Source organism: Musca domestica, unplaced genomic scaffold (genome assembly GCF_030504385.1).
Source record: "Musca domestica strain aabys unplaced genomic scaffold, Musca_domestica.polishedcontigs.V.1.1 5, whole genome shotgun sequence".
NCBI lineage: Eukaryota > Metazoa > Arthropoda > Insecta > Diptera > Muscidae > Musca > Musca domestica.
This window is the reverse complement of record NW_026712346.1, coordinates 8686874-8714504: the sequence shown is the minus strand read 5'-3', so window position 1 is coordinate 8714504 and position 27631 is coordinate 8686874. Positions and strand designations below refer to the sequence as shown.

Here is a 27631-nt window from a genome sequence, read left to right as displayed (position 1 = left end):
TCAACAATTGCGCTATCATCTGCTGTAGTTGATTTTATTGTGGCTTCATATGCAGCTCCAGAACTTTTACGGAAATTACTAAATGATATGTCAATTTCACCCGATTTCTATATATATGAAGACAACCAAAGTTGTATTAAGATCATAAAATCTCCAAAGTTTAGTTCAAGAACCAAACTTCACATAAAAAATTCAGAACGTGATAGTGTAATTGATTGAATAACAGCTTATTATGTTGTTAAAGACGTGCCAGACATGAATCAGGAAGGCTGTATTAACAAAAAAGCAGGTATTAATCAAATATAACGATAATTTTCAATTTATTATGTTTACACTTGAAGTACAAAATGTAAATTATGTATATATTACAAACACAAAGGGTTGTTCAATATTTTCTTAAATTTTTGCAATTAGAGTTCGAATACCCAAAAATGACTAATTTCGGGATTTTCACAACTAATATATAAAATTTACTATGATTTTTTCTCTACACAACAATTTTTAAAATAACCCGTTTTCTCTCGGGAGAAAAACTTTCTCGCCAGCAGGATGAAACGAAGTGGAAGTTTTGTACGGAGTTTGCTCTTCACATTTTTGTTTGGGAGAATTCCCGAATCACTCAGACAAAGCTTTTTAACGTCTTTGGGATTGTTTCGTTTGCTGCTGTGGTTTGAGAAAATACACATACATAGAAATATAACAGCAGTACGACAAAAACCAAAAGATTGCTCGGCAAGAGTAGCATCTGCTCATTTTCAAAAAAAAAATTTTTCTCCCAGTCTAAAACGGGAAAAACATGATCGCCCTTATTTGAACCAAAGCGAAAAAAGGAGTTTGCTCATTTTGCTTTTCCACTTCCATGTGTGCTTCTGCAATATCTACTCTTTACTCGAATTCGAGCGGGTTTTTCGAAAGTCTGGTAACTGTGAAACGCATTAAATATTAACAACATCATAGTACATAGTGCAGTTTTAGTACAGATTTTTAGTTCTATCTTTTTATCTCAGTATAAAAGTAGAACTAAGAAAAGAAGACAAGATTTCATTGGGTTAAGACTTCTTGGCTTAAGCCAAAAAGAAGACTATAAAACTCATACTTCCAACTATTTAGAGAGTATTCTCTTTTCTTGCGATCCTATTCTGCTTAAAAGATTTAGCGATATCCAGAATTTAAATCTTGAGTAGTGAAAAATTTCGCTTTACTTTAATTGGTAAGAATAATTGGTATTATCGACATTGGATGGTAATTGGGAATTATTTGCCCTAAAAAAGTTTTAATGTTTTTATTTAAGGATTTAATTTGTTGAGAAGCGATGTTTGGAACTATTTTATATTTGTCAAAAAATACTCTAAGCTACCTTGAACTGAAAAATTGTATTAGAGCATAATTTTTATGCGTTTTTGTTATTTTCTAAAAATACAAATAAACTAAATTTGTTGCAAATATATTTGTAGTCTATTCTTCCAGAATTCGCAAACTTACAGATTTTACAATGGGAACATCTACTTAATTCCAACAAAAAAAGTCCTGAGCGAACTCTTATTACTGTATTTACTCGCTAAAAAATTGGAAGCTGGTACAAAATGAAATAATGTTGGTGGTGTGACTACAATCGTAGTTTAATTAATATCTAAAGTATTCAATCTTCCCCCATCCGTCCAATAAGACGTCATAAGTTTTGTGTAGGATATAATTTGATCTGCATACACTTTTTTTAGTCGACATTCAAAGGGATTTTTACATTCACACTACTCTACCCAGAAAAAACTTCATACCATAAATGATATCCTACGTTCCGTAAATGACATTTGTTATTGATTTTGAACCAACGTAGAGGTTCATTGAATAAATGTTTAAAAGTTTAATTGAGTTTCACTAATGTAAAATTGATTTTAAACCAACGTAGAGATTCATTGAATAAATGAAAAAAGTTTCATTGAGTTTCATTAATGTGAAATTAACGAAATTGTTCATAAATATAATGAACATTTTTCATTGATTCAGTGAAACACATTCATTAGTGCAATGACATTTCTTCATTAATACAATGAAAGACATTCATTAATGCAGTGAAAAACATTCATTAACAAAATGAAAAACTTTCCTGATTGTAAAGAAACTTATTCATTACTGCAATGAAAAACATTCATTCATGAAATGAAAAACTTTCATGAATAAAGTGTAACTTCTACTTTAATAACATGACACGCTTTCATTAGTGCAGTGAAATATCGACATTAATGAAGTAAAACTTCTTCATTAATGGAATAAAACTTGTTTTTGAGTGCAATGAAATAAGTTCATTGATTCTAAAAATGTTCATTGGAATTTAAATACAGATTTTTAGTTTGGTGATTAAAAAACTTTTTTTTTTTTCAAATACTTTATTTTAATAACAAAAAACAACTTAAAATTTGAAATTAAAATCTTATTAATTAAAAATTTTGAATTTAAAATTCGGTATATATGAGATTGTTTTTATTATATTTAACTTTAAACTAAATTTTTCAATTAAAAAAAATAATAATAAAATAATATAATTAAATAGAAATTCCTCGATTTTTCTCAAAAATATCTTTCATAACAACGTTTCTACTGTAATTACAAACAACCAAAAGGAAATTTGAGTCAAATCGGCCCAGCCGTTCTCAACAGATGTGTTACTATGCTTTTTCATATTTTTTACATATAAATTTAAGGAAGTAGGATTAGGATTTTCGATAAGCTGAAAAAATGGGCGCAGTTGGGCGTGGTCACTTTTTTTTGGCATAAAACCTAAATCTGGGCAGGACGAACATTTAAAAAAAATATCCAAATAGTTCCAGGTGGTCTCAACTGATTCAATTACCAACGAACAACGATTGGTTTATATATAGATTAAAAAGTAGGCGTGGTCAGTTCCTCAGCCCCCAAATAAATACTTAGGATTGGAGGGAAAGTCTACAGTATGTCGTGTAATTATTTTAAAACCGATATCTTCATTATTTGGCAAATATAAGGATTTTAGATAAATCAAAATAGTGGGCGTTAAAGTAGGCGTGGTCAATATTTTATTCTTTAAAAACCTAACTTGGGGTATGACGAACTTTGGTTCAAAAAATTATGCAAATCGGTTCAGCCATCTCAACTGATTCCATTACCAACGAACAACAATTGATATATATATATATATATATATATATATATAAAATTTACAAATCCGGCTCACATAAATGGCACAAAATGATGACTCGATTAAATATAAAGAAATACATCTTTCAAAAAACCTGATCCAATTTTTCACTAAGAGTTTTTACTTTGTGAGTTAAAAACTTAAATAATATAGCATATATATTAAAAAGTATATTTTAACTGTTTAAATTAGGCCCATGTAAGCTAGCCCCAAAGTAGTCTAAACACACATATTAAGTCAAATCGATTTGAAAATTTAATCAAAACCTCGAAATACGTAAAATTATGGGGTACTTTTATATGAGAGCTACTCCAAAACATTGACATTGAAAAATTTCTGCGAAAAGGACTTCCAAATAAGGGCAAAATCAATTGAAAAATTTGACCAAGACCCTGGTAATAGCTAAAATCACCGGACACCCTCAAATAAGAGTTATAATGAAGCATGGTCCTATACTTATAATTTTTTGAAAGAATTTGTTTTTTTTATAAATGCTCAAATTACCAACATTTGAGGAATTTTAAAGGGGCTATATTATTTGATAAGGCTATATCACAATGTAGCCCAACCTGATACATAGGACTGTATCAAATTTAAAACTTTATCGTAACTTTTGCGGAGTATGGGGCAAAAGATTTGTGTATGGTTAAGCTATATAAAATGGACTCCGAGAACCCCACTTTTGAGATTTTTATTTACCAACCAAAAAATTTCCTAACCCCAAAATTGTCTTCGGCGAAGTGTAATTACTGACGATAGCGCATAGTGCCCGTGTAACGTTACCTATGATTTAAGGTTACTTTTAAGGGTTCGGAAGAATTTTCCGAGCATATGAATCCTTTTCATACTATATTTTCAATTCACTCCACTATTTTGTATGGTCCGCATATTTCAGTGCTTCTTCATATTTCACTGATTGAAGTCCCAATGAATTTTGCATTTTTCATTCTCATGGGATGAACTATTTACATATCTAATCAAAATCGAACATTTGGGTATGGTAACATATATTTTTCAAATTTTTTACATATAAATTTAAAGAAGTAGGTGCAGCCAGTTCCTCTGACCCCAAACAGATACCTAGGGTTGGAAGGAGAATCAAGGTTACGTCGTATACTAAGTGTGGAACAGATATCTTCATGATTTTGGCAAATATAAGGATTTTAGATAAATCGAAAAATCGGCGCAGAATATTCGTCCTAACATTTAACAAGCTAAAAAGCCGTAAGTTCGACCGGGCCAAACTTTGAATACCCTCCACCATTTGAACGAATTTGGAAATTTTCAAAAAATAAAATCCGTTAAAAATTCTGTTAAAATCTTAAAAATACCGAATATAGCCATTATATTGGGGTCTACACGACGTAGACCTAAAATTTTCTGTCATAAGCTGTAGTATCCCATACGAACATCAAATACCAAATTTGAAACAATTCCGATGAGTGATGTCACTAAAATCATTAAAATACTGAATATAGAGAGGTTACCATTATATGGGGCCTATATGAAGACGTGGACCTGCACAGACAATTTTCTGGCTTAGGCTGTAGTATCCATTTCGAACTTCAAATACGAACTTTGAAACAATTCCGGTGAGTAATGTCGCTAAAATCATCAAAATACCGAACATCGGGAGGTACCGTTATATGGAGCTATATGAAAACGTGGACCTGTATGGCCAATTTACCAACTTAACCTGCCTACTGGCAAAATAAACATGTGTGCAAAATTTTAGCCCTCTATCTCAATTCGTTCCAAAGATAGCGTGATTACAACTGACAGACAGACTAAATCGATTTAGAATTTTACTCTGATCAAGATATATATACTTTGTTGGGTCTGACATGAGTATTTCGAGGAGTTACAAACGGAATGACAAAGTTAATATACCCTCCATAGTATGGTGGAGGGTATAAAAAATATATCGAAATGGTTCCAGCCGCTCTCAACTGATTACCAACGAACAACAATTGGTTTATATATAGATTAAATAGTAGGCGTGGTCAGTTCCTCAGCGCCAAAATAAATACTTAGGATTAGAGGAAAAGTCAACAGTATCTCGTGTAATAATTTTCAAACCGATATCTTCATTATTTTGGCAAATATAAGGATTTTAGATCAATGAAATAAATAGTGGGCGCAAAATCAATCAATATATTTTCTTTAAAAACCTATCTCGGGGTATGACGAACGTTTGTACAAAAAATTATGCAAATCGGTTCAGCCGTTCCCATCTGATTCCATTACCAACGAACAACAATTTTTATATATAGGTGAAGGACATATTGTAGGACAGACAGAAGGACATCGTCAGAATCGATAATAATTTCTAAATTGAATTTAACTATCATAAATAAGGTGTCATCGGTTTATAAAAGTTATGGACCCTATAAAGTATGTTACAGAGTACAAATATTTGTCGATTAAATTATATCCGTGATTCTCTGCATTTGCATTTACGATAGAGCTCACCAAATTTAATACGCGTCTTTCAGATTTAGCACATATTATTCTTAGGATTATTGATGTTACAAAGGTATATATTTGTTCTCATTTAGATATAGCCCTCATATAATACTATCTCTAATGTGACCATTTATATTTTTTGTCAGAGCGGGACGCCTGCGGAATTTTGTAAAAAAAAAATATGCATTTAAAAACAAATTTTATTCAAAAACGGAGAGAATACGTATAAATATAATTTATGAAATTAATATTATGTCTAAGTATTTGTTTTATATTTGTCAGCAGAGCAAATTAGTTTTAAAATATCGGGTCTAGTTTTCAAGTAGGAATGGAGCTGATTACATTGTTTGTTGATGTTAGTCTTAGTAATTAAAATAGCTTTTAAAATGGTCACACTTAACTGTGTTTTTTCACTTGTCCATATTTTATTCATTAGGGAAAAAACTCTTTCGACAGGTGCGTTACTTCCAGGCATACATAAAACATACTCAATAATTGTGCGAAAGTTTGTGCAGTTGAGATTATTAGCACGGAAGTGTTTAAACAGCTCCACCCAACGGTCTTCAGTAGCAACATTCTCATCGTTCCAGCTTTTGATTTTTTCAACTGTGACGTAACTGGAAATAAGCGAAAACTCATCGAACACCTCCGTATCTTGGCTACTGCTAAGAAATCTTTGTGTGATCAGCAAATCCGTCACATTCTGTGCGTCTTCCCAAGTAGGGACTTTTCTCAAATTTGACCAGTCAAATACTGCTAGTTGTGCATTGAACTGGCACCACTGTTCCAAGTATTCTTTACTTGTCTTATAAAAATCCGCTGCCGCAGTTTTCACATTCTGCTCATCAACAGCAACGTCAGTTTTTTGTAATTTTACCAGTAGATTGCGGATGGAATGAGGAAGGAAAATCGAATTCTCTTTATGTTCTATGTTAACTCGGAGACGATTAATTTCATTCGCAGACTCTATTGCGGACACGTTTTGTCCCTCGATTTTCAACACGGCTTGATGAAAAATCGCTGTCTGTGCGTGCAAAAAATATAACCACAATTCAGAGCTGGGATTTTCGAAAAACGTTTTTAAAATAGTAGGGCATTTATCTATGCTCAGAAAATAGGTTTTCAAAGGCTGAAACATTTTTAAAATTCTCTCAAGCGCCGGCATTAAAGCAAGCCACCTTGTTTTACTGTAGCCCAACAGTTTCTGATACTCTGTGTCGGTGGAATCACAGAACTCTTTCAGAACTTCTACCCGAATGCTGTAGATGTAGAAGAATGAATAAATTTTCACAATGATGCATTCGAAGTCAACAGGGAGACAATCTGCGGCTGTTTTGATAGCATTATGAATTATATGGGCTCCACACCCAATCCCAATGAGCTGCCTTCCGACGGATAGGTTCAATTTCGCGTAAACATTATTTATCCCTTTTCTATTCTTTCCTCCGAAATTGCAGTTTGTATTGTCTGCACAAAATGCCACAATTTTCTTATTCAAATCATTGCAAGATAATACTTCTTTCAAATAATCCACAATTATATCAGATGATTCGCCTGGCTGCTTTTGAAACTCTAAAATCCTGACTCTCACGCCTTCGTATGGTACAAAATAGCGAACTAAAACAGGGAATAATTTTATTGAGCCATGATTGGAAGCATCGGTTAATAAAGATATGCAGTGGGCTTCGTGAAGGTGTTCTTTCAATTCGTCCATCGCCATAGGTGCCAGCACATTTACAACTATAGCTTGTGATTTTGTACGGGCACATCTAAATTTTTGCTCAAAACATGTTTGTATTAGATTTGAAGCACAGTCATTCGAACGAAAACTGTGGTTTTCTTGCACTGTGTGGTACGCTCACACACCCTCCGCTGCAGCTATATCCAAGTCTTTGGAAGTCGCCAAATTTGTTCTTTTAAAAAAAGAAAGCATTGACGAGCTTGAAGCGGCAGCTTGATCAGAAAGCTTGTGTTTTTCCGATTTTAAATGCTTCTCAATATCACTGGCACCACCATGTCCAACACTAAAATCAGTACGACATCTTTCACACGTAACGTCTGATTCACCACTTCTTTGTTTTATAAATGGATACTTATTTTGCAAAGAAATGTTAAAAGTACACTTGCGTTTAGGCATTATTGTAATGTTACAATCACTAACATTGAAAATAAATTGTTTGACTTTGCTCGCCTTCTCCGACTCCGCGATGAAAAGATACCAGAACAATTTAGAGCGTCTATGCTTAGGGTACTGACAGAGTGACAGAAACTTTTTCTGTTTTTATAAGCATTTTTAATTTGGTGATTTCCCTTGTTATGCTGGAGTTAATGTCAACGCTGTCGACGACGCCGAAAAAGTTGAAACAGATTGAACTTTTTCGGCGTCGAATTTCTTACGGCGTTAAGATTAACTGCTCTCATAAAATTTCATACGATTCAATTTTTTGACATTTGACGCCGTCGACGACGTCGACATTAACTCCAGCATTAGCATTACAAAATCTTTCGAGTTAATTTTAATGTTAATGTTGCTTGAAAAAAACTATGCAAATAAATAAATAAACGGGAAAAAAATAACTCATGTATTTTTCATCAATATCAATATCCAGTGTTTTCGAAAGCGGGACATTTTTGCTCTCGCTGGGGACAGCGGGACAGATAACCTCAAAGCGGGACTGTCCCGCCCAAAACGGGACGTATGGTCACGTTAACTATCTCCTAATATTCATCGACTAAATGTGCTCCAATGTGGCATTTTATGATTTCAGTATACTTAAGTGTAGTCCTTTAATACTGATTTCCCATATAACCTGCCGATTTGAGGTATTTTGAAGGCCTCAAAAGCATTTTCGAGGTTATAAATCATTACGAAAAGTCTACTGTATGATTTATTTCCTATTCATCAGTACCTCTGTATATTCGTTATATCATCGTATTTTCAAACCTCAATTGTCAGTATTATAAAGGTCTTAGCAATATTTTCCAAATCAAAAGTAAGTTTGAATTCGTAACTTTTAGAAGACCATGTTTGTACAAAATCCTATATCAATTAATTTATACCCGTCTGCGTATGTGGCCGTTCGTTAAAATTGCATTAAGGCGAATTATTTAGGTTAATCTTTGAACATTTATACAATATTCCTAGGAAGTTAGAATATATACGTTTCGTATAGGTATAATAATACCGCTAAACATTCGTATGCGTGGCCAGTTCCTCTGACCCCAAGCAGATACCTAGGGTTGGAGGGAGAGTCAAGAGTACGTCATATACTAACTATGGAACAAATATCTTCATTATTTTGGGAAATATTAGGATTGTAGGTAAATGGAAAAAATGGGCGAAAAAGTAGGCGTGGTCACTTTTTCTTTGTATAAAAACCAAAATCGGGGTAGGACGAACATTTAAAAAAAAAATATTCAAATCCGTCCAGCGGTTCTTAGCTGATTCGATTACCAACGAACAACATTTGATTTTTATATATATATGGATTAAAAAGTAGCCGTGTGTCAGTTCCTCTGCCCCAAATAAATACTTAGGGTTGGATGGAAAATCAACAGTATCTTGTGTAATACTTTTCAAAACGATATCTTCATTATTTTGGCAAATAGAAGGATTTTAGATAGATCGAAATAGTAGGCGTAAAGAAGGCGTGGTCAATATATATATTTTTTTGAAACCTAACTCGGGGTATGACGAACGTTGGTTCAAAAAATAATCGGCCCGGCCGTTCTCAAGTGATTCCATTACCAACGAACAACAATTGATTTTTATATATATAGATTATAATATAACTTTAAATTAAATTTAAATTAAAGAAAGTTTTAAGTTTTATTGAATATAACTTAATGTGTATTTCAATTTAATATTTATATAGTATCTGTTCATAAATTTACGCAATTTTGACCAACACTTTTGGTTGGGTATTTACCGGCGGCTGCATAGATTACATCAAAACAAAATCATGTAAATAATATATACACCTACGCATACACACATACATTGATCCAGCCACCGGTAAATTCCAATGCTGAATTCCAATAAATAAGCACCGTCAACAGCCAAAACTGGTTTTATGTGACGATGCAGATTTGGCAGTCGAATTCTAATCGCGACCGCAGATATAAAACACTTAAACTCTAATGAAATAAAACTTAGAACCCAGTGAATAAAAATTAAGAAAAATCATCTAAACTAAATAATACTAATGAATTATTGAATAAAGACCTAAAAATAAATAACAAAACTTGAACTTAATGTTATTGCACCTCCCAAAAAAAAAATATAAAGAAAACAAAATAAAACAATGAAAAAAAAAAACAAAAAAGTTAAGCCTAAAAACATTTGGTCCTCCAGAGCCGGATCAAAAAGTGGAAGTTTTTTAAATTATTAAAAACAAAAAAAAAAAAAAAACAATTTATGAGTATACGGACAAAAAACAGTGAGAAAAAAAAAACAGTGAAAAATACAGTGCGGTGCAAAAATAAGTACAAAGAAAAAAGGTTTTGAAGAAAAAAATAAAATTAAAAAAACAGTGTTTGGCTTGCTTGTTTGGGATACCATAGTATTTTGTTGTTGCAAAATCGTCAGGCAAAATCCCATTATTGTTGTTTTTATAAAAACAACGTTTGTTTATGAGTGGAGAACGATGGTAATGTTTACCAGGGGGTAAGGCAGGGAATACCTAGGTTTCGGAAAGAGCCACCAATCCTCATCAGTTCCCTTGTTTCTTGTCTGGGATATTCTCCCATATTCTCTGGGATATTCTGCCTTTCCCCCTGGTAAACATTACCTTCGTTCTCCACTCATAAACAAACGTTGTTTTTATAAAAACAACAATAAGCGATAAATTCACAAATTGCGTCAACGATCTTCTGGATTATATTTCAATTTTTTCAATAACCAAACCTGATGACACGGTACATACATTGGAAACAAGAAGGATGGAGTTGGACTCTGCATGGTACCAGGTCAAAAGAGCATGCATAGACTGCCGGGATTATGTCCCAGAAGAGGAAGGAAAGCCGATCGATAAAAATAAACTGAGGAAGCACTATATGGATACCATGGGATCGTACAAAAAAGCGCTGAGTTCAATAAATGGACAAATTCAAAATCTTTTGGATGAAAAGACACAGGAAAAAATGAAAAGAGAGTCAGAAATGTCACAACAAGGAAGGGAAGTGGATTTTACTAATGTATCGCTGCTACCTCCATACGATACTGACACTTTTGAAGGTGGTTACAGAGAATGGCCGACCTTCAGAGTTCTATTTTCAGCAATTTATATAAACAACTCAAAATTAAGCAATGTCGAAAAATTATTCCATTTAACGCAAAAGACAGCAGGAGAAGCTAGAGAAATTATATCACATGTCCCACTAACTAATGATGGATTTAAATTAGCATGGAAAAATCTCACAGATCGTTACGAGAATAAACGAATGCAAATTAATGAAGAAATCAAGACACTTTTTAATCTACCTGGAGTTTCTACTGAATCAAGTCACACTATACAAAAACTACAACGCACTGTTAATAGCAGCATTCAGACACTGGGGATGCTTGATGTCGATGTTAAAAGATGGGATCCGATTTTAATATACATTTGTTCAACAAAATTACCTAGAGGCTTTTTAGAAGTACTCGAGAACTCATTAAGCGATTGTAAACAAAATCCAAAATGGGAACAGTTTGACGCTTCCTTAACAAACACACTCAAAACTTTGGAATCAGTTGGAAATATAAAGCCCTCTACATCGACATTTGCTCAACAAATACCAAATAGCAATTACACGCCTAGATTTTTGAAAACATTTCAAACAAATGTCTCAAAAAATACAAACAACTTTGGAGGAAGACCTACTAATGTAATATTGCCTCAACAAAATAAACCGAAAAATACTCAAACTTGTCAAGTCTGCAAATCAAATCATTTCATAAGAGATTGCAGCGAATTTTTGAAAAAGAGTGTGAATGACAGAATTCGCATCGTGAAAACTTCACACTTATGCTACAATTGCTTGTCATCAAATCACGGAGTAAAGGATTGCAAAAGTCGCTTTGGCTGCCGTATTTGTACTATGAAACACAATACTTTGTTACACAAGGGAACAGAAACCCGAACAACTAACTCATACCTAGCTCGAGTGGAAGCACGGCCTAGTACTGGTGCTGCCGCTCTTACAAATCAAATACAGTCCACTACAAACCTAGAACCAACTACTATTACTACTTTGACCCGATCCCACGGCGGCCGGTTCTATGTACCGGATTGACTCGGAGGCACATATCTCCGACCAGGGGCCGCCAACCCAGCAAATACATGTTCGTGTTACATTACCCGGAATGTTTGCTCCGTATTCTCTTGGTCCGAGCCGGGATCGAGACCAACCCCGGACCATGGTTCTGCTCCGTTTGTCGTAGTCGCATCCACCACAGATCGGTTCCGGCCTAAACCGGATACAGGAGTATAGCGATAGGGACTACATTGCTTCCTGCTGCGTCAATGTAGACCCCAGTGAGTCTTCATCTTCGGCGTCCTCATCGTCGTCGCAATATGAGACTCCCCCGCAATCTCCTCAACAGCAACCTACGCAGCAGTTGACGCCACACATTGCTGTTCAGGTTCCGGATAATGCATCATTTCTCCAATTTAATTGTGATGGTCTCAGAGGTAAGATTAACGAAATTGTAAGCTTTATGAGTCGGAAGAACATCAAGGTCGCAGCGATCCAGGAGACGAAGCTGAGTACCACCTGCAGGCTTCAAAGTTGTGATGGATACAACGTACTGAGGAAGGATCGCTCCAGAGGTGGAGGTGGAGGATTAGCTTTCCTATTGCACCACTCTGTCCAGTACAGACCTATCTCGCCTGAGCTTGACTCTAGTGGCCCGTACATGGAATGTATGGGGGTAGCGGTCAAGTGTGGAACCGCCGAGGTAGAGGTGCTCAACGTGTACATTCCGCCGTTAAATAGCTGTGCTCCACGTTATATGCCTAATATCAGTTCACTACTGGTAGGCAATAACCGTCTGGTGCTAGGGGATTTCAATGCCCATCATGAATTATGGCATTCCGTCCTAGGTAATGACCAGAGAGGCATGGCGCTGGCTGAGCAAATCGATAGCTCCACGTTTTGCACAGTGAATGAGGACGCGCCCACCAGAATAAGGGGAGACTGCCACAGTTCTCCGGACATATCCATCGTGTCCCCAGGTCTGACGAATGACGTAACTTGGCAATCAGTCATTTCTCTAGGCTCAGACCACTTCCCCATTATTATCGCCATCAATAGACCACCCGACTTCATCGACTCTGAACGCCGCACTTTCCTTAACCACGGGAAAGCTAATTGGCAAGAATTCAGAGAGTATACCAATCGCCGCTTCAGGGAACTGCCCAACCTATCTGATGTTCAGGTAGCAGATAGGTGTTTCCGGGACATCATCAAAGCTGCAGCCGCTCGCTATATACCTGCTGGTCGAATACCTGAAATAAGACCAAATTTCCCAGCAGAGGCAGCGGGATTAGCAAACGAGCGAGATGAGCTTCGCCGTACTTACCCTAATAACCCCAGAGTCAGGGAACTTACTCTGGAGGTAAACAGGTTAGTAGGTGAGCATAAGCGGAAAAAGTGGTTAGAACATCTGAAGCATTGCAACATCGGTACCGGAACGAGTAAATTGTGGGCAACGGTTAAGTCGCTTTCGAACCCTGGAAAAAAGGACGATTGGACATCTGTCTCATTTAACGGCGTAGAAGTGACAGATCCGAAGAGGTGCGCGTGTTATTTTAACCGGCAGTTTGTAGAGCACCCCGAGAGTGACAGGGCGAAGAGAAGGATACTACGCCGTGTACGATCCCTTCCAGCCGAGGAGGTACCACCACAATTTACGTTGGCAGATGTTGCACAGGTCATCAGAAGCGCAAAGTCATCCAAAGCGCTTGGTCCTGACGGAATCTCAATGGTGATGTTGAAGCAACTGGATGAACCAGGAGTTGAGTATCTGACAAAGCTTCTCAATCTGTCGTTAGCCACCCTAGTAGTTCCCGATGCCTGGAAAATGGGCAGGGTGGTCCCGCTACTGAAGCCAGGCAAGGATGCCAGCAAAAGTGATTCATACAGGCCGATATCACTTTTGTCACCAGTAGCAAAGACGCTTGAGGCTTTACTCCTCCCCAGCATAAGAGAGTGTTTCCCAGTAGCCGATCATCAACACGGATTCCGGAAATTGCATAGGACAACAACAGCTTTACACGCCATTTCCACACATGTCAGTAGAGGTCTCAACCAGAGCAGGCCGTGCGATAGAACAGTTATGGTGGCACTTGATTTATCAAAAGCCTTTGATACAGTCAATCATGCCACACTGTTCGAGGACATTGAACGCACCACCATCCGGCCAAGTTTGAAACGTTTGATAGTAAACTACATGTGTGGACGCCAGTCGTACGTGGAATTCAGAAACAAGAAGTCGAGCATCCGTAGAGTTAAACAGGGAGTTCCCCAAGGTGGGGTGATATCTCCGGAACTGTTTAACCTCTACCTTTCTGAAATTCCACGCCCTCCAGACGGCATAGAGATTATTACGTACGCAGATGATTGTACGCTCGTGGCGTCCGGACCCATTATTGATGACATTTGCGATCGGTTGAACGCTTACCTTGTTGATCTTACCGCCTTTTTCACTGCGAGGAATATGAAGATATCCGCCACTAAGTCGACGGCCACACTTTTCACCACATGGACTGCGGAGATGGGGCTATCCTTGAATGTGCAGGTCGATGGTTCTATTATTCCGACCACCAACTACCCCAAGGTATTAGGGGTCACATTCGATAGCCTCTTTAAGTCGTCCGCGCATACCACAGCTATCTGCGACAAGATTAGAAGTAGGAACAAGGTCCTCAAGTCTCTGGCCGGCAGTACTTGGGGAGCTGATAAGGAAACCTTGTTGACCTCTTACAACGCGATAGGCCGGTCTGTGGTAAACTATGCGGCTCCAGTGTGGTCCGCTAACGTCAGTGCTACGCAGTGGAAAAATGTTCAGTCCTGCCAGAATGCCGCCCTTAGAACCGCAACAGGGTGCCTTCTCATGACACCTGTCGATCACCTACATGAGGAGGCGAAGGTCTTAACGGTGCGACAGCATAACAAAATGCTGTCAATGCAATACCTGCTTGGGTGTTATAAACAAAGCCATCCAAATCACCATCTTGTGGATAGGCAACCTCCGCACAGGCACGTTAGGAAAGTCCTTCATGGTCTAGAGAGAGAGGTACAGAGGTATAAGAAAGAGTCTCTAGATCAACAGGCCTATCAAGCGGGACTGAATAGTATTCACTCTAATGCGGTCTCAGAAGCCATTGAAGGATATAGAGTGAATACTGTGCTAGGAGACCATCCCCCTCCCGTCGAAGCTGAAGAACGAGAGCTGCCCCGACAAACCCGAGTAGTCTTGGCTCAATTACGATCCGGATGGTGCAGCCGCCTAAATTCCTACTGGGCCCGGATCAACGGAGACGTGCAGAACATCTGCCCAGCATGTGGCACAGGGCCACATGACACGCTGCACTTATTTCGCTGCCCAGCCAAGCCTACTCACCTAACTCCAATCTCGTTATGGACACAACCCATACAGGTTGCATCCTTTTTGAGACTGGACTTAGAGGCAGAACCCGATTGAACTGAGTCAGAAAATGGAAACCAAACGAACACAGATGTATGAGCTGCTACAACAACAACAACTACTTTGACCCTCCAAGATTCACAGCAATAGTACAAATTGAAACCAAAGGACAACTTTACGATGCCCGAGCTCTAATAGACTCATTATTACAATCCACCTTTATTTCGGAAAAGATGAAAAACTTAGTTCATGTCACTGGCTTAAGTCAATTTGTTTCTGAGACTTCAACGAAATCTTGCTTGTTCACTATGAGATCCAAATACGACCCAAGCTTTAAACTGGAAGTCTGGGCTCCAGTTTTAAAGAACTTACCTTCAAATCTACCACCACAAAACTTAGATGAGTCACAACTTCGAGATGTAACAGCATTAGAACTGGCTGACCCGAAATTTTACGTTAGTCATCCAATCGATTTAATTTTTGAAATGGACATAGGACCATTAATATTCACAATTGGAACTCCAATGAAAACATTTGGATTAATTTTAACACAAAAAACCAAATTTGGCTGGATAGTGTAGGACACATACCAGGAAGCATCCTTCAACGAAAACAAATATCACTTCTAAAAACAACTTCAATAGAGAAAGTACTTACACGTTTTTGGGAGGTGGAAGAGACCCCTAAAAAAGTTTTACGGTCAGAAGAAGACCAATTTTGTGAACAAAACTACACTGAAACAACAATACGAAACAAGGATGGAAGATATGTGGTGACTCTCCCATTCAAAAAAAGCGAAGAATTGGGGAATTCCCGAAACATCGCCCTAGTTCAATTCTACAGAATGGAGAAAAAACTTATGAAAACACCAGAGATCAAAGAATAATATGATACCTCAATACTTGAATACTTAGAACTTGGTCGTATGAGGAAAATCAATCCGAATGAAATAGATAAAATGCCAAATTATTATCTACCACATCACGCTGTGATAAAACCAGATCGACTCACAACGAAGTTAAGAGTCGTATTTAACGCCTCTTGTCCTTCATCAAACAAAACAAGTCTCAATGACATACTATATTCTGGACCCATTCTTCAACAGGATTTAGTATTGCAAATTTTAAAATGGAGATTTTTCAAGTATGCCTTCAATGCAGATATAACAAAGATGTATCGCCAAATACTTTTGGATTCGAATCAAACAAAATATCAAAGAATTCTCTTTAGAAAGTCTCCGGAAAACCCAGTAGAGGATTATGAGCTGCTAACAGTTACATTTGGAGTTAACTGCGCACCATATTTAGCATTGAGAACTCTTCTTAAACTAGCAGAAGATGTAAAAGAATCATACCCTAGAGCCGCAAATATAATTTTGAATAATTTGATGATGTATTAGCTGGCGGCCACACTGAAGATGAATCAATAAAAGCTCGAAAAGAATTAACTGCTGCTTTAGATTCTGCTGGTTTCACACTCATGAAATGGGCATCAAATGATCGCAAAATAATACAAGATATTCCACATGAACATTTGCTACCACTCAATTGGCTAGACATTTCCGAAGATGCTTCAACTAAGACCCTTGGAATTCGATGGAATATCTCAGGCAATTATTTTTCTTTTACACTACCTTCAATTGAAAATAAATATATTTCTTCAAAAAGAGAAGTTTTATCAACTATAGCTAAATTGTTGACCCATGTGGTTGGCTGGCACCGGTGGTCGTCGTAGCCAAGTTAATAATGCAACAAATCTGGTTAGACAAAATTGACTGGGACGATCAATTGAAGCCAATAACTCAGATGAACTGGAACAATTTCGTTAAAAATAGCAAAGATATTGAATATCTCAGAGTTCATCGATGGATTCAATACACGCTAGATGGCTCTGTAGAGATTCATGGATTTTGTGACGCGTCGGAAAGCGCGTATGGAGCCACTTTATATATTAGGGTGGAAAATACTGACCATAATACACATACATTCTTATTAACAACAAAAACTCGTGTAGCTCCTATTAAAAAACTATCAGTACCCAGACTCGAGTTATGCGGGGCAGTATTACTCTCCAAGTTAGCTAAATCCATTGTAAATAGCCTACAAATATCAACATATTCGACACAATTTTGGACAGACTCTACCATCGTCTTAGCATGGTTAAAAAAGCCTCCTTGTCATTGGAGCACATTTGTTGGAAATAGAGTCTCGGAAATTGCTGATAATGTTGAACAAGAAAATTGGAGACATGTTTATTCGGAAAATAATCCAGCTGATTAGCCGTGGCTCAGAATGCCAAAAGACCGTTGGCCATCGTATGAAATCCCAAATTACACAAATTTGGAAGCCAAAACGGCAAAAGTCATGACTCTTTTCGCGATGACCTTCCAAATCCAAGATGGAAAACGATCTTGCATAATTCGTACCCAGAAATTCGTATATGCAGACGTAAACAACGCACTTATGAAAAAGATTCAAATTTCTCCTTCAAGTCCTCTGTTGATACTCAACCCGTTTATAGACTCAAGGGTATTATTAGAGCAAATGGCCGATTGGTACAATCGCCAGCTCTTATATATAGCGAACGTCACCCAACTCAAATAATGGCTTCGCTACCACCCGAACGTACTTTTCTTTCTCGACCATTTACAAACACAGGGGTAGATTTTGCAGGACCCTTTAACATCAAAAGTTATTCAGGAAGAGCCTGCTTTATTACAAAAGGCTACGATTGGATTTTTCGGCGAGGTTGTCCGGCTTGTATATTTTCGGACAACGGAACTAATTTTGTGGGAGCGGTTGATCTATTAAAGCGAGATAAATTAGCTTTTATGAAAAATAAATTAGCTTTTATGAAAAATATTCAAAATAGCACAATTCAAAATAATTTCACTCAAAATCTTACTTGGAAATTTATTCCTCCTTGGCACAAGCCATACACCCAATCCATCGTCCCAGTTCTACATCCCCTGAAAGACGTCAACGATGTCGATCCGATGCAAGACCCCGCCAACGCCAAGAAAGACCAAGCTACTGGCAATATTCATGTGGACTGTGCCAAGAAGACCATGCCCTCAGTGCCTGTGAGAGGTTCCGCCGGCAGACGCCCTTTCAGCGGTATGAGACCTTGGAGCGTAGGGGGTATTGCCGAAATTTCCTGGCCGACTACCCGTCTTTAACTGGTTGCCGGAGATGCAACTATCAGCACCATACCCTATTGCACGGGGCGTCTCAATCGGAAGAGGTATCCCTAAATATAGAAGCCGTCACCACCCCAGCTTTCGCATGGGACTTAGTATTTGTACCGACGGCTATGGTGCGCATAACGGCCGAGGGCATGGAGGGGTTCAGCATGTTGCGAGCCATAGGTAGCCAATCGGCGACGATGTCCAAGATCTCGTATGCAGCTTTCCGTCGCTTGGGTCTGCAGTCGCGGAGCTATAAAGGGGAGCGATTCACCACCTTTACCGTTTCGCCCCGCCGCACAAACTCTGATTGGAGGCTGAAGGTAAATGATTTAATAATTGAAGACCTCCCCAGACGCATTTACTCAGACCCGATATTAGAAGACCCCACGAGATGTTTTACGAACTATGCTCTTGCTGACCCTGATCCCGGAGGAAATAGTCCGATCGATGTGGAACTGGGAGCGGACACGTACTCCGCCATAAGGAAAGATGGGTGTACAGCAGCAGGTATTGGAGATGTCCAGGCCTACAATACTCAACTGGGCTACGTGTTTGCTGGGCCAATCAAGAATATGCCGAAGAACTGAAGAACGATGATTTTTATGGTATATTAAAAATGTATACTTACACTTGTCATTCGGGGCCCAGAAAATGTTCATAAATTTACGCAATTTTGTCAAACAGTGTCGGTTGGGTATTTACCGGCGGCTGCATAGATTACATCAAAACAAAATGATGTAAATAAAATATACACCTACACATACACACATACATTGATACAGCCACCAGTAAATTCCAATGCTGAATTCCAATAAATAAGCACCGTCAACAGCCAAAACTGGTTTGATGTGACGATGCAAATTTGGCAGTAGTTAGTTCTTATCGAATTCTAATCCCGACCGCAAGTTGTTGAGTTGAGAACGGCTGGACCGATTTGTATTATTTTTTTATAAACATTCGTCATACCCCAAGCTAAGTTTTTATTGGCCACGCCTTCTTTTACGCCCACTATTTCGATCTATGTAAAATCCTTATATTTGCCAAAATAATGAAGATATCGTTTTGAAAATTATTACACAAGATACTGACCACGACTACTTTTTAATCCACATATATATAAATCAAATGTTGTTCGTTGGTAATCGAATCAGCTAAGAACGGCTGGACGGATTTGAATATTTTTTTTAAATGTTCGTCCTACCCCGATTTTGGTTTTTGTGCAAAGAAAAAGTGAACACGCCAACTTTTTCGCCCATTTTTTTCATTTACCTACAATCCTAATATTTCCCAAAATAATGAAGATATTTGTTCCATAGTTAGTGTATGACGTACTCATGACTCTCCATCCAACCCTAGGTATCTGCTTGGGGTCAGAGGAACTGGCACATATACGAATGTTTAGCGGTATAATTATACCTATACGAAACGTATATATTCTAACTTCCTAGGAATATTGTATAAATATTCAAACCTAAGTAATTCACCTTAAAGCGATTTTAGCGAACGGCCAAATACGCAGACGGATATAAATTAATTGATATAGGATTTTGTACAGACATGGTCTTCTAAAAGTTACGAATTCAAACTTACTTTTGATTTGAAAAATATTGCTAAGACCTTTATAATAGTGAGAAATTGAGGTTTGAAAATACGATGATATAACGAATATAAAGAGGTACTGATGAATAGGAAATAAATCATACAGTAGACTTTTCGTAATTTTTTTTCAAATGATTTATAACCTCGAAAATGCTTTTGAAGCCTTCAAAATACCTCAAATCGGCAGGTTATATGGGAAATCAGTATTAAAGGACTAAACATAAGTATACTGAAGTCATAAAATGCTACATTGGAGCACTTTTAGTCGACGAATATTAGGAGATAGTATTATATGAGGGCTATATCTAAATGAGAACAAATATATACCTTTGTAACATCAATAATCCTAAGAATAATATGTACTAAGTCTGAAAGACGCGTATTAAATTTGGTGAGCTCTATGGTAATTGCAAATGGAAAACGCAGAGGATCACGGATATAATTTAATCGACAAAGATTTGTACTCTGTAACATACTTTATAGGGTCCATAACTTTTATAAGCCGATGACACCTTATTTATGATAGTTATATTCAATTTAGAAATTATTATCGATTTTGACGATGTACTATATATATAAAAATCAATTGTTGTTCGTTGGTAATGGAATCAGTTGAGAACGGCTGAACCGATTTGCATAATTTTCTGTATAAACGTTCGTCATAACCCGAGTTAGGTTTTTAAAGAACAAAATATCGACCACGCCTACTTTTACGCCCACTATTTCGATTTATCTAAAATCCTTATATTTGCTAAATAATGAAGATATCGGTTTTAAAATAATTACACAAATACTGTAGATTTTCCCTCCAATCCTAAGTATTTGTTTGGGGGCTCAGGAACTGACCACGCTTACTTTTTAATCTATATATAAATCAATTGTTGTTCGTTGGTAATTGAATCAGTTGAGACCAGCTGGAACTATTTGGATATTTTTTTAAATGTTCGTCCTGCCCCGATTTAGGTTTTATGTAAAGAAAAAGTGACCAACTGCGCCCATTTTTTTCGATTTATCGAAAATCCTAATATTTGCCAAAATCATGAAGATATCTGTTCCACAATTAGTATACGTAATCTTGACTACCCCTCCCCTCAACCCAAGGTATTTGTTTTGGGTTAGAGGAACTGGCCACATCTACTTCTTTAAATTTATATGTAAAAAATATGAAAAAACATAGTAACAAATCTGTTGAGAACCGGTGGGCCGATTTGACTCAAATTTTCTTTTAGTTATTTGTAATTACAGTAGGAACGTTGTGATGAAAGAAAATTTTGAGAAAAATCGCGGAACTGAAAAAATTGACTGTTCTACTGTGATATGGAATCTTGTGTAGAATTGTTTCAGAATTCTTTTTGGAAGACAATCTTGGGGATATTAAAATTTTCGGTTGGTAAATAAAAAGCCCAACTGAGGTGTTCCCGGATCTAACTTCTTTAGAGTCCATTTTATATAGCTTAACCATACACAAAGGGCCGCAAATATTTTGCCCTATACTCCACAAAAGTTACGATAAAGTTTTAAATTTGATACAGTCCTAGGGGTTACATGAGAATCACTTGTACAAAATATGTGTCAGGTTGGTCTACATTGTGATAAAGCCCCTATCAAATTCTTCAAATGTTTGTAATTTGAGATTTTAAAAAGAAAAACAAATTCTTTCAAATAATTATAAGTATAGAACCATGCTTCATTATAACTCTTATGTGAATGTATCCGGTGATTTTAGCAATTACCAGGGTCTTGCTCACATTTTTCAATTGATTTTGCCTTTATTTGGGATCTAGCTTCTGGTAGAAGTAATCTTCGCGGAAATTTTTCAATGTAAATGTTTCATAGGGCTCATATAAAAAAAACCTCCTGATTTTACCTTTTTCGAGGGTTTTGATAACATTTTTGAATTGATTTGACTTAACATGTGTGTTAAGGCTACTTTTGGGGTAGAGCACGATCTTACATGGGCGTATTATAAACAGTTAATGTATACTTTTTAATATATATGCTATATTATTTAGGTTTTTAACTCTCAAACTTAAAGCTCTTACTGAAAAATAGGATCTATTTAATCGAGTCATCATTTATAAAAAAATTGTGCCACTTATGTGAGCCAGATTTGTGAATTATTATGCTTTAAAAACTATGCATAAAGACTACAACTACGGGCCGGCAACGCGGACTGTGATATACTAGCTGGCCCAGCTAGTATCCTTTTCTTAAATTTTAAATTCACATAAATTATTAATTAAAATATATCATACAGTTTTAAAATTATTTCGTTTAAGATATTTGTAATAAAAAATACTAATTAAATACAAAGTGAATCAATAAAATTTACAAAGCATTGTAATATATTTAATATGGAATATAATAAAGGTTAAAAACAAAATTCTTACATTTTATTAGTGCATCCACTATTACGCAAACTTTAGAATTTGGTTAGCCTCCTGTGGGGGTTAAATTGTGTATCGGCCAAATTCCTTTTTCTCGCAATTATTGGTGCGCATGAATGTTTGTGGGGTACAAATAGCCGTGAAGGCACCATAAAAGTTTTAATGTATTGTTATCTAGAAAATAAAAAGTATTTATAATTATCAATTTTAGGACAAGTTTTAATATCCTATTTTTGTTGTTGGAGCAACTACCAACTTACCTTTGTTATGTGTTAATTTTTGAGATGTATCCATAACCTCCTCATTTTTTTCCTCAAAAAGATCGGCCTTCTTGAGATTCATTTTTAAGTTATGTTCTGCTTTCAAATTTTTGAAGGTTTTTTTAGTCCTCGGAAAATTTAAAAAATTTGAGCGACTGTTCGCGATCTATATTGCTGGAAACAGTACAAAATACATTAAGATGGGGCCAAATAATATCATTTATCATTTCATTTTCATTATCATTTTGTTTATATTTTCAACGTATTTTCTTATTAAATTGAAATTTGAATGCATTGCAGTTTGAAATTCCAAGCAATTGTTTAAAATATTTTGCAACGTAACTTGGTCGTAACTGTTTTTACTTTGTTTTCATTATCACACTGCACATCGACCGGTTCTATTTCATATTCAGAATTGATTTGAAAATTGATTGGAATTTCCGCACTGCGTTCAATGAAATTTGCAGATTGGATATCAGCATGTTTTTTTCTAACATGTATTTTAAATGTTGATGAATTATGATACCCACTTTCACAACACATATCGTGCGTTTTCAGATAATGGTATTCTTTTAAATTTTTTAAAACACAAAGCACTTAATTTTTACTTACCCTTATTCCATATGCAAAAACTAGAAATCTCTCCATTTCACAAAAATAAATCTTTAACACAAAACACTCTTAAGACACGTCCGTTCACTTCAGAAATCACTTAAAGAATGAGATCAATCAAGAATTTGATTTTTTCTTTTCGACAGCAAATAACAATATCGGCCAACATTTTGTGTGTGTGGCTGCTGATGTTTGTGTCATCAACCACCATTCAAATATATTATTCTCTTTTGTTCTCACCTACAACAGGAATGCTTAGAGTTTTTTCGGCTGCTGCGGTATTTTTTTGTTTTTGGAAATTATGATGTCCTTTTTATTGCACGTGCGAGGACAAAAGAGAATAACAAATTTTAATGGTAGTTGTTTATATTTGGGAGAGCTAAAGTGTGTTTTCGGTTGCTATGTAAAATCAAATTATATGAAAAAATGTGTGCATATGAAGATTAAAAAAAAAAAAATATTTTCCCTTTTCATATGCTGGCATAGTAAGATCGTTATTTTTTGCAACAACGAATGAGGAATGTTTAGAGTTGGTGAAGGAATATGGAAAACTATCAACGTAACTTTTTTGTCGTATTTTCGATTCTGATGAAGAGTTTAATGAGATGAAAGTGTAAAGACGTGTGTTTGCTTGCAAATAACGGTTGTAGTTGTTGTTGTTTGGTTGACACGTAGGCTTTTTAGTATTTTCATAATTTTAGGCATATTTTTTAATGGAATTGTTTTCAATTTCTAATTGAAATTAAGAATTGGTACCACAGCCTATGTCAAAAAATGGGTATGAAGGTCCACATCTTCGTATAACCCCCATATAACGGTACCTCCCAATATTCGGTATTTTCATGATTTTACCGACATTATTCACCGGAATGGTTTCAAAGGTCGTATTGGAAGATGTTAATGTGTACTACAACCTATGGCAAAAATTTTCGTATGTAGTTTCACGTCTTCGTAGCCTCAATATAACGGGTTTCGTTTAAGCGGTATTTTTCGATGGATTTTTTACAATTTGTTCAAGATCCTTCAAAAAGTTGGAGGGTATTAAAAGTTCGGTCCGGCCGAACTTTGCTGTTTTTTAATTATTAATACCTACACCACTCTGTGGTAGAGGGTAATTTGTCGTTGTGCATTTGTTTGTAAGAGGTAGAAATACACGAGATAAAGCCTACTTCTTTGGATGATCTTTATAAAATCACGTTTCTGACCGTCTGCCCATGTATTTTTATTGACAAAATGCAGGTTGCCTTTATTGTCCAATTGAGATGAAATTTCCCATGTACAGTGGTTTCTATTTACCTGCATCAACATTAGCTGCGCATTGGCCTTTGCAGACCAAAAAACTTTTTTTATGCCATTTTTTCTGAATCCCTTTATTTGAATTGTATTTAAGTGCCCAATCGATAGCTGCACATTGGACATTCCTGCCTCGAAAATTTGGTAATTTTGTTTTAATTTGGTTACAAAAGTTGTATTTATCTGCACAAGAAATTTTTTTGCAAACTCAAAGAAGACACTAAAAACTACCACTTCGTTTTTGTTTTTGTATTCGCAAAAACAATAACAACACAAGAAAAGAGCATGCATTAAAAACATATTCTCGCTTCCTCTCCCACACTAAAAGATGGTTATGCTGGATAAAACACCACTGATGCTCAAATACATATGTTGTGAATTTGTCTCTCTGAGTTTGTCTATCCATTGCTTAACTACTTTTGATGACCTAAAAGAGAACACTCTTTTGTTTGAAGTTCCGATGACGCTAATGGTGAGCATTGCTTGCCTAGACAATTCATGAGAATTATGAATTATTTATTTGTGTTAAATTGTTGTGTTTAATATAATTAAACCACTTAATAAATGTATTATAAACTTTAAAAGATTCCCCTTTGATTTTGGCTGGCTATTACACGTACGTAAGTAAAATAAAGATTGCTGCTTTGTTGTGCACGAATAGAAAATTAAAGATACCTGAACTTTTTGTGCACGTAAGTAAAATTAAAGATACCTGCTTCATTGTGCAGATAAATGCAATGAAGCTACCTGCATTTTGGGCATTGCTGCACAAGATATCGTGCAATTTTTGATTGTGCAGGTAAGCAAAAAATACTGTATCATTTGTTTGGCCTAAGAACGAACTCCATAACGTAAAGTTTCATTCATTTCATGAAATTTCATTTCATTTCATTAAATTGGAGTACAAATTTAAATATAACAATTATCACAATTTCCCCTCTAATTGTGTATTTGTTTGTATAAGACAGCGCTATTATGTACCATTTCTATATTCACATTTTTTTACTGAATTTTTAAAAATAAGTAGTTTCGTAACATTAATGAAATCCGTTTAATATATTTAAAGAAACAAACTTTGCTGTGAAAAAGATCTGCTAATAGAACTTGAGTCGAACTTGAAGAGTTTCTAGTGTTTAATTCTCATATGCTAATTCGCAATAAGTTCGAAATATATACTACTTTCCAGAGAACGGCCCTTGTAAGCCATCATTCACACCAAATATGCCTGATGAGCCGCTTAACCAACGGCGAAACGCGTCGCATAGTGGTGAGTGTGTGATAATGTCTATCTGGCTTTCCTTTTCACTGCAAATTTCAGATAATTAAGCTCGCCTCGAAAGAGAAACAAACACATAAATCATAAACATATGACCTTTGCCTTAGCAAGGCAAAACTCAAAAAAAAAAAGAAACCAAAAGTCATTCGGCCCAATTATGGTTGTCGCTTCTATAGTCGTCGACTTTATGTGCAAGTCGCCCTCGCCGTCGCTTCGTTTCAAAAATGGTATTACGGTAATGCATAGAAGCGACATCGACAGTTTAAAATAAAAGTTGGTAAAAATTAAAAAAACGTTGACAACACTCCTTGTTATTGACAAAAAAAGATAAAAATGTGTTTGCATTTTGAATTCAATTTCGTCTCTTTCGGAAATAAAGTGAAAAGATGAATATCATAAATGCGTTACATATCTTAAGTTCAAATGAGGATGAAGAGGAGAATGTATTAGTAGTGCAGCGGCGTGTGCTAATGCAGCAAACAAACATATTTGCATTGCCTGACTCTTGATTGAGCTTTTCCAAAAGTTTATACTGCGCTTTCAAGAGTTAAATAGTTTATTCTTTCCTTGATGATTTTTTACCATTGTAGTTACATCAGTTTTGTCATCGGCATTGTCCATTTACTCATTTTCATGAACTATAACTTCAGTAACTTTTGAAACTGCATTACATTCGCGACAGACTCCTCCTAAAGCTGTAAAGTCTGCTGGCTTTACCCTTATTCTGCACATTTTTTTAGTTTTCAATTTTTTAGAAAAATTTTCAAGAATTTTAGAAAACTAACTAATAAAAACATACAAAAATAATTTTAATTTTAACATACTTTTTGAAAGCCATCAGAGTCTCTGGCTGGATTTCAAATTGTTTTGCTGTTGTTATTTTCATGGTCAAATATCAAATACAAAATGGTTACAATATCAACGTCGACTAAAAAATACAATGTCGCCACAATTTTTACGGCGACAGATTCTTAAAAATCGACTTCACGTCGATTGTTGTATCGACAATTATAAAAGCTTCATTTGCCGCTATCGACAAAAAACGACAGCCCTGATATAATTATTGTCGCCTCGACTTCATTTTGCGACGACGACGACAACCGTAATGGGGCGGATTGATTTTAAAAGCAACATAAGTTTTCATTGCATGAACAAAACATTTGTTATGTTAACGTAGCTTTTCATTGCATCAATGAAGAAAAATTAATGGAACCGGTTCATTGATGCAACGAAGCATTTTTCTGGGTATGGATATTTCTCTTAATTAAAAATCTTGTTAACAAGTAATACATTAAATATTTTTAAAAAATACATTAAACCATACATTTTATACATGTTTACTTTATCTCTTTTATTTTAGGTATATTGGCAAGAACTTATTTTCGAAAATTCTCTCAGAAAAAACTTTTTGCTGGTGACAAATGGGATGGTAGCTGAAACGAATTTTACAAATTACAACTGTATGTGCACGTTCAATGCACAATCTAATAAAAACCAAAAACTTGTTTATTATTTCGTCTGCATTTTTAATTTACTGAATATATAGCATCACCAACAAGTGAAAAGATTTATCAAAAACTTAATTGTGGCATATCAAAATGTAAAATAATGACAGCTTATTATGTTGTTGCAGATATTAATCAAATATACCGATGATTTTCAATTTATTACGTTTACACTTGAAAGACAAAATGTTTTTCGCGCATTATGTTACAAACTCTTTCTTAAATTTTTGCAATTACAGTTTG

The 27631-nt window shown here is 35.9% G+C and overlaps 1 protein-coding gene across 3 annotated transcripts in view; it reads left to right on the top strand.

Annotated features, from left to right (window-relative positions):
• LOC101894303 (protein fuzzy homolog) overlaps positions 1-27395 on the top strand; it is a 134865-nt gene extending 107470 nt beyond the window's left edge. For all 3 annotated transcript variants that reach the window (XM_059128272.1, XM_059128273.1, XM_059128270.1), the window contains one exon: positions 27244-27395. In XM_059128272.1, the coding sequence (XP_058984255.1) occupies positions 27244-27301 (58 nt within the window). In that variant the 3' untranslated portion in view covers positions 27302-27395. The remainder of the gene's footprint in view (positions 1-27243) is intronic.
• The last annotated feature ends 236 nt before the right edge of the window (positions 27396-27631 follow it).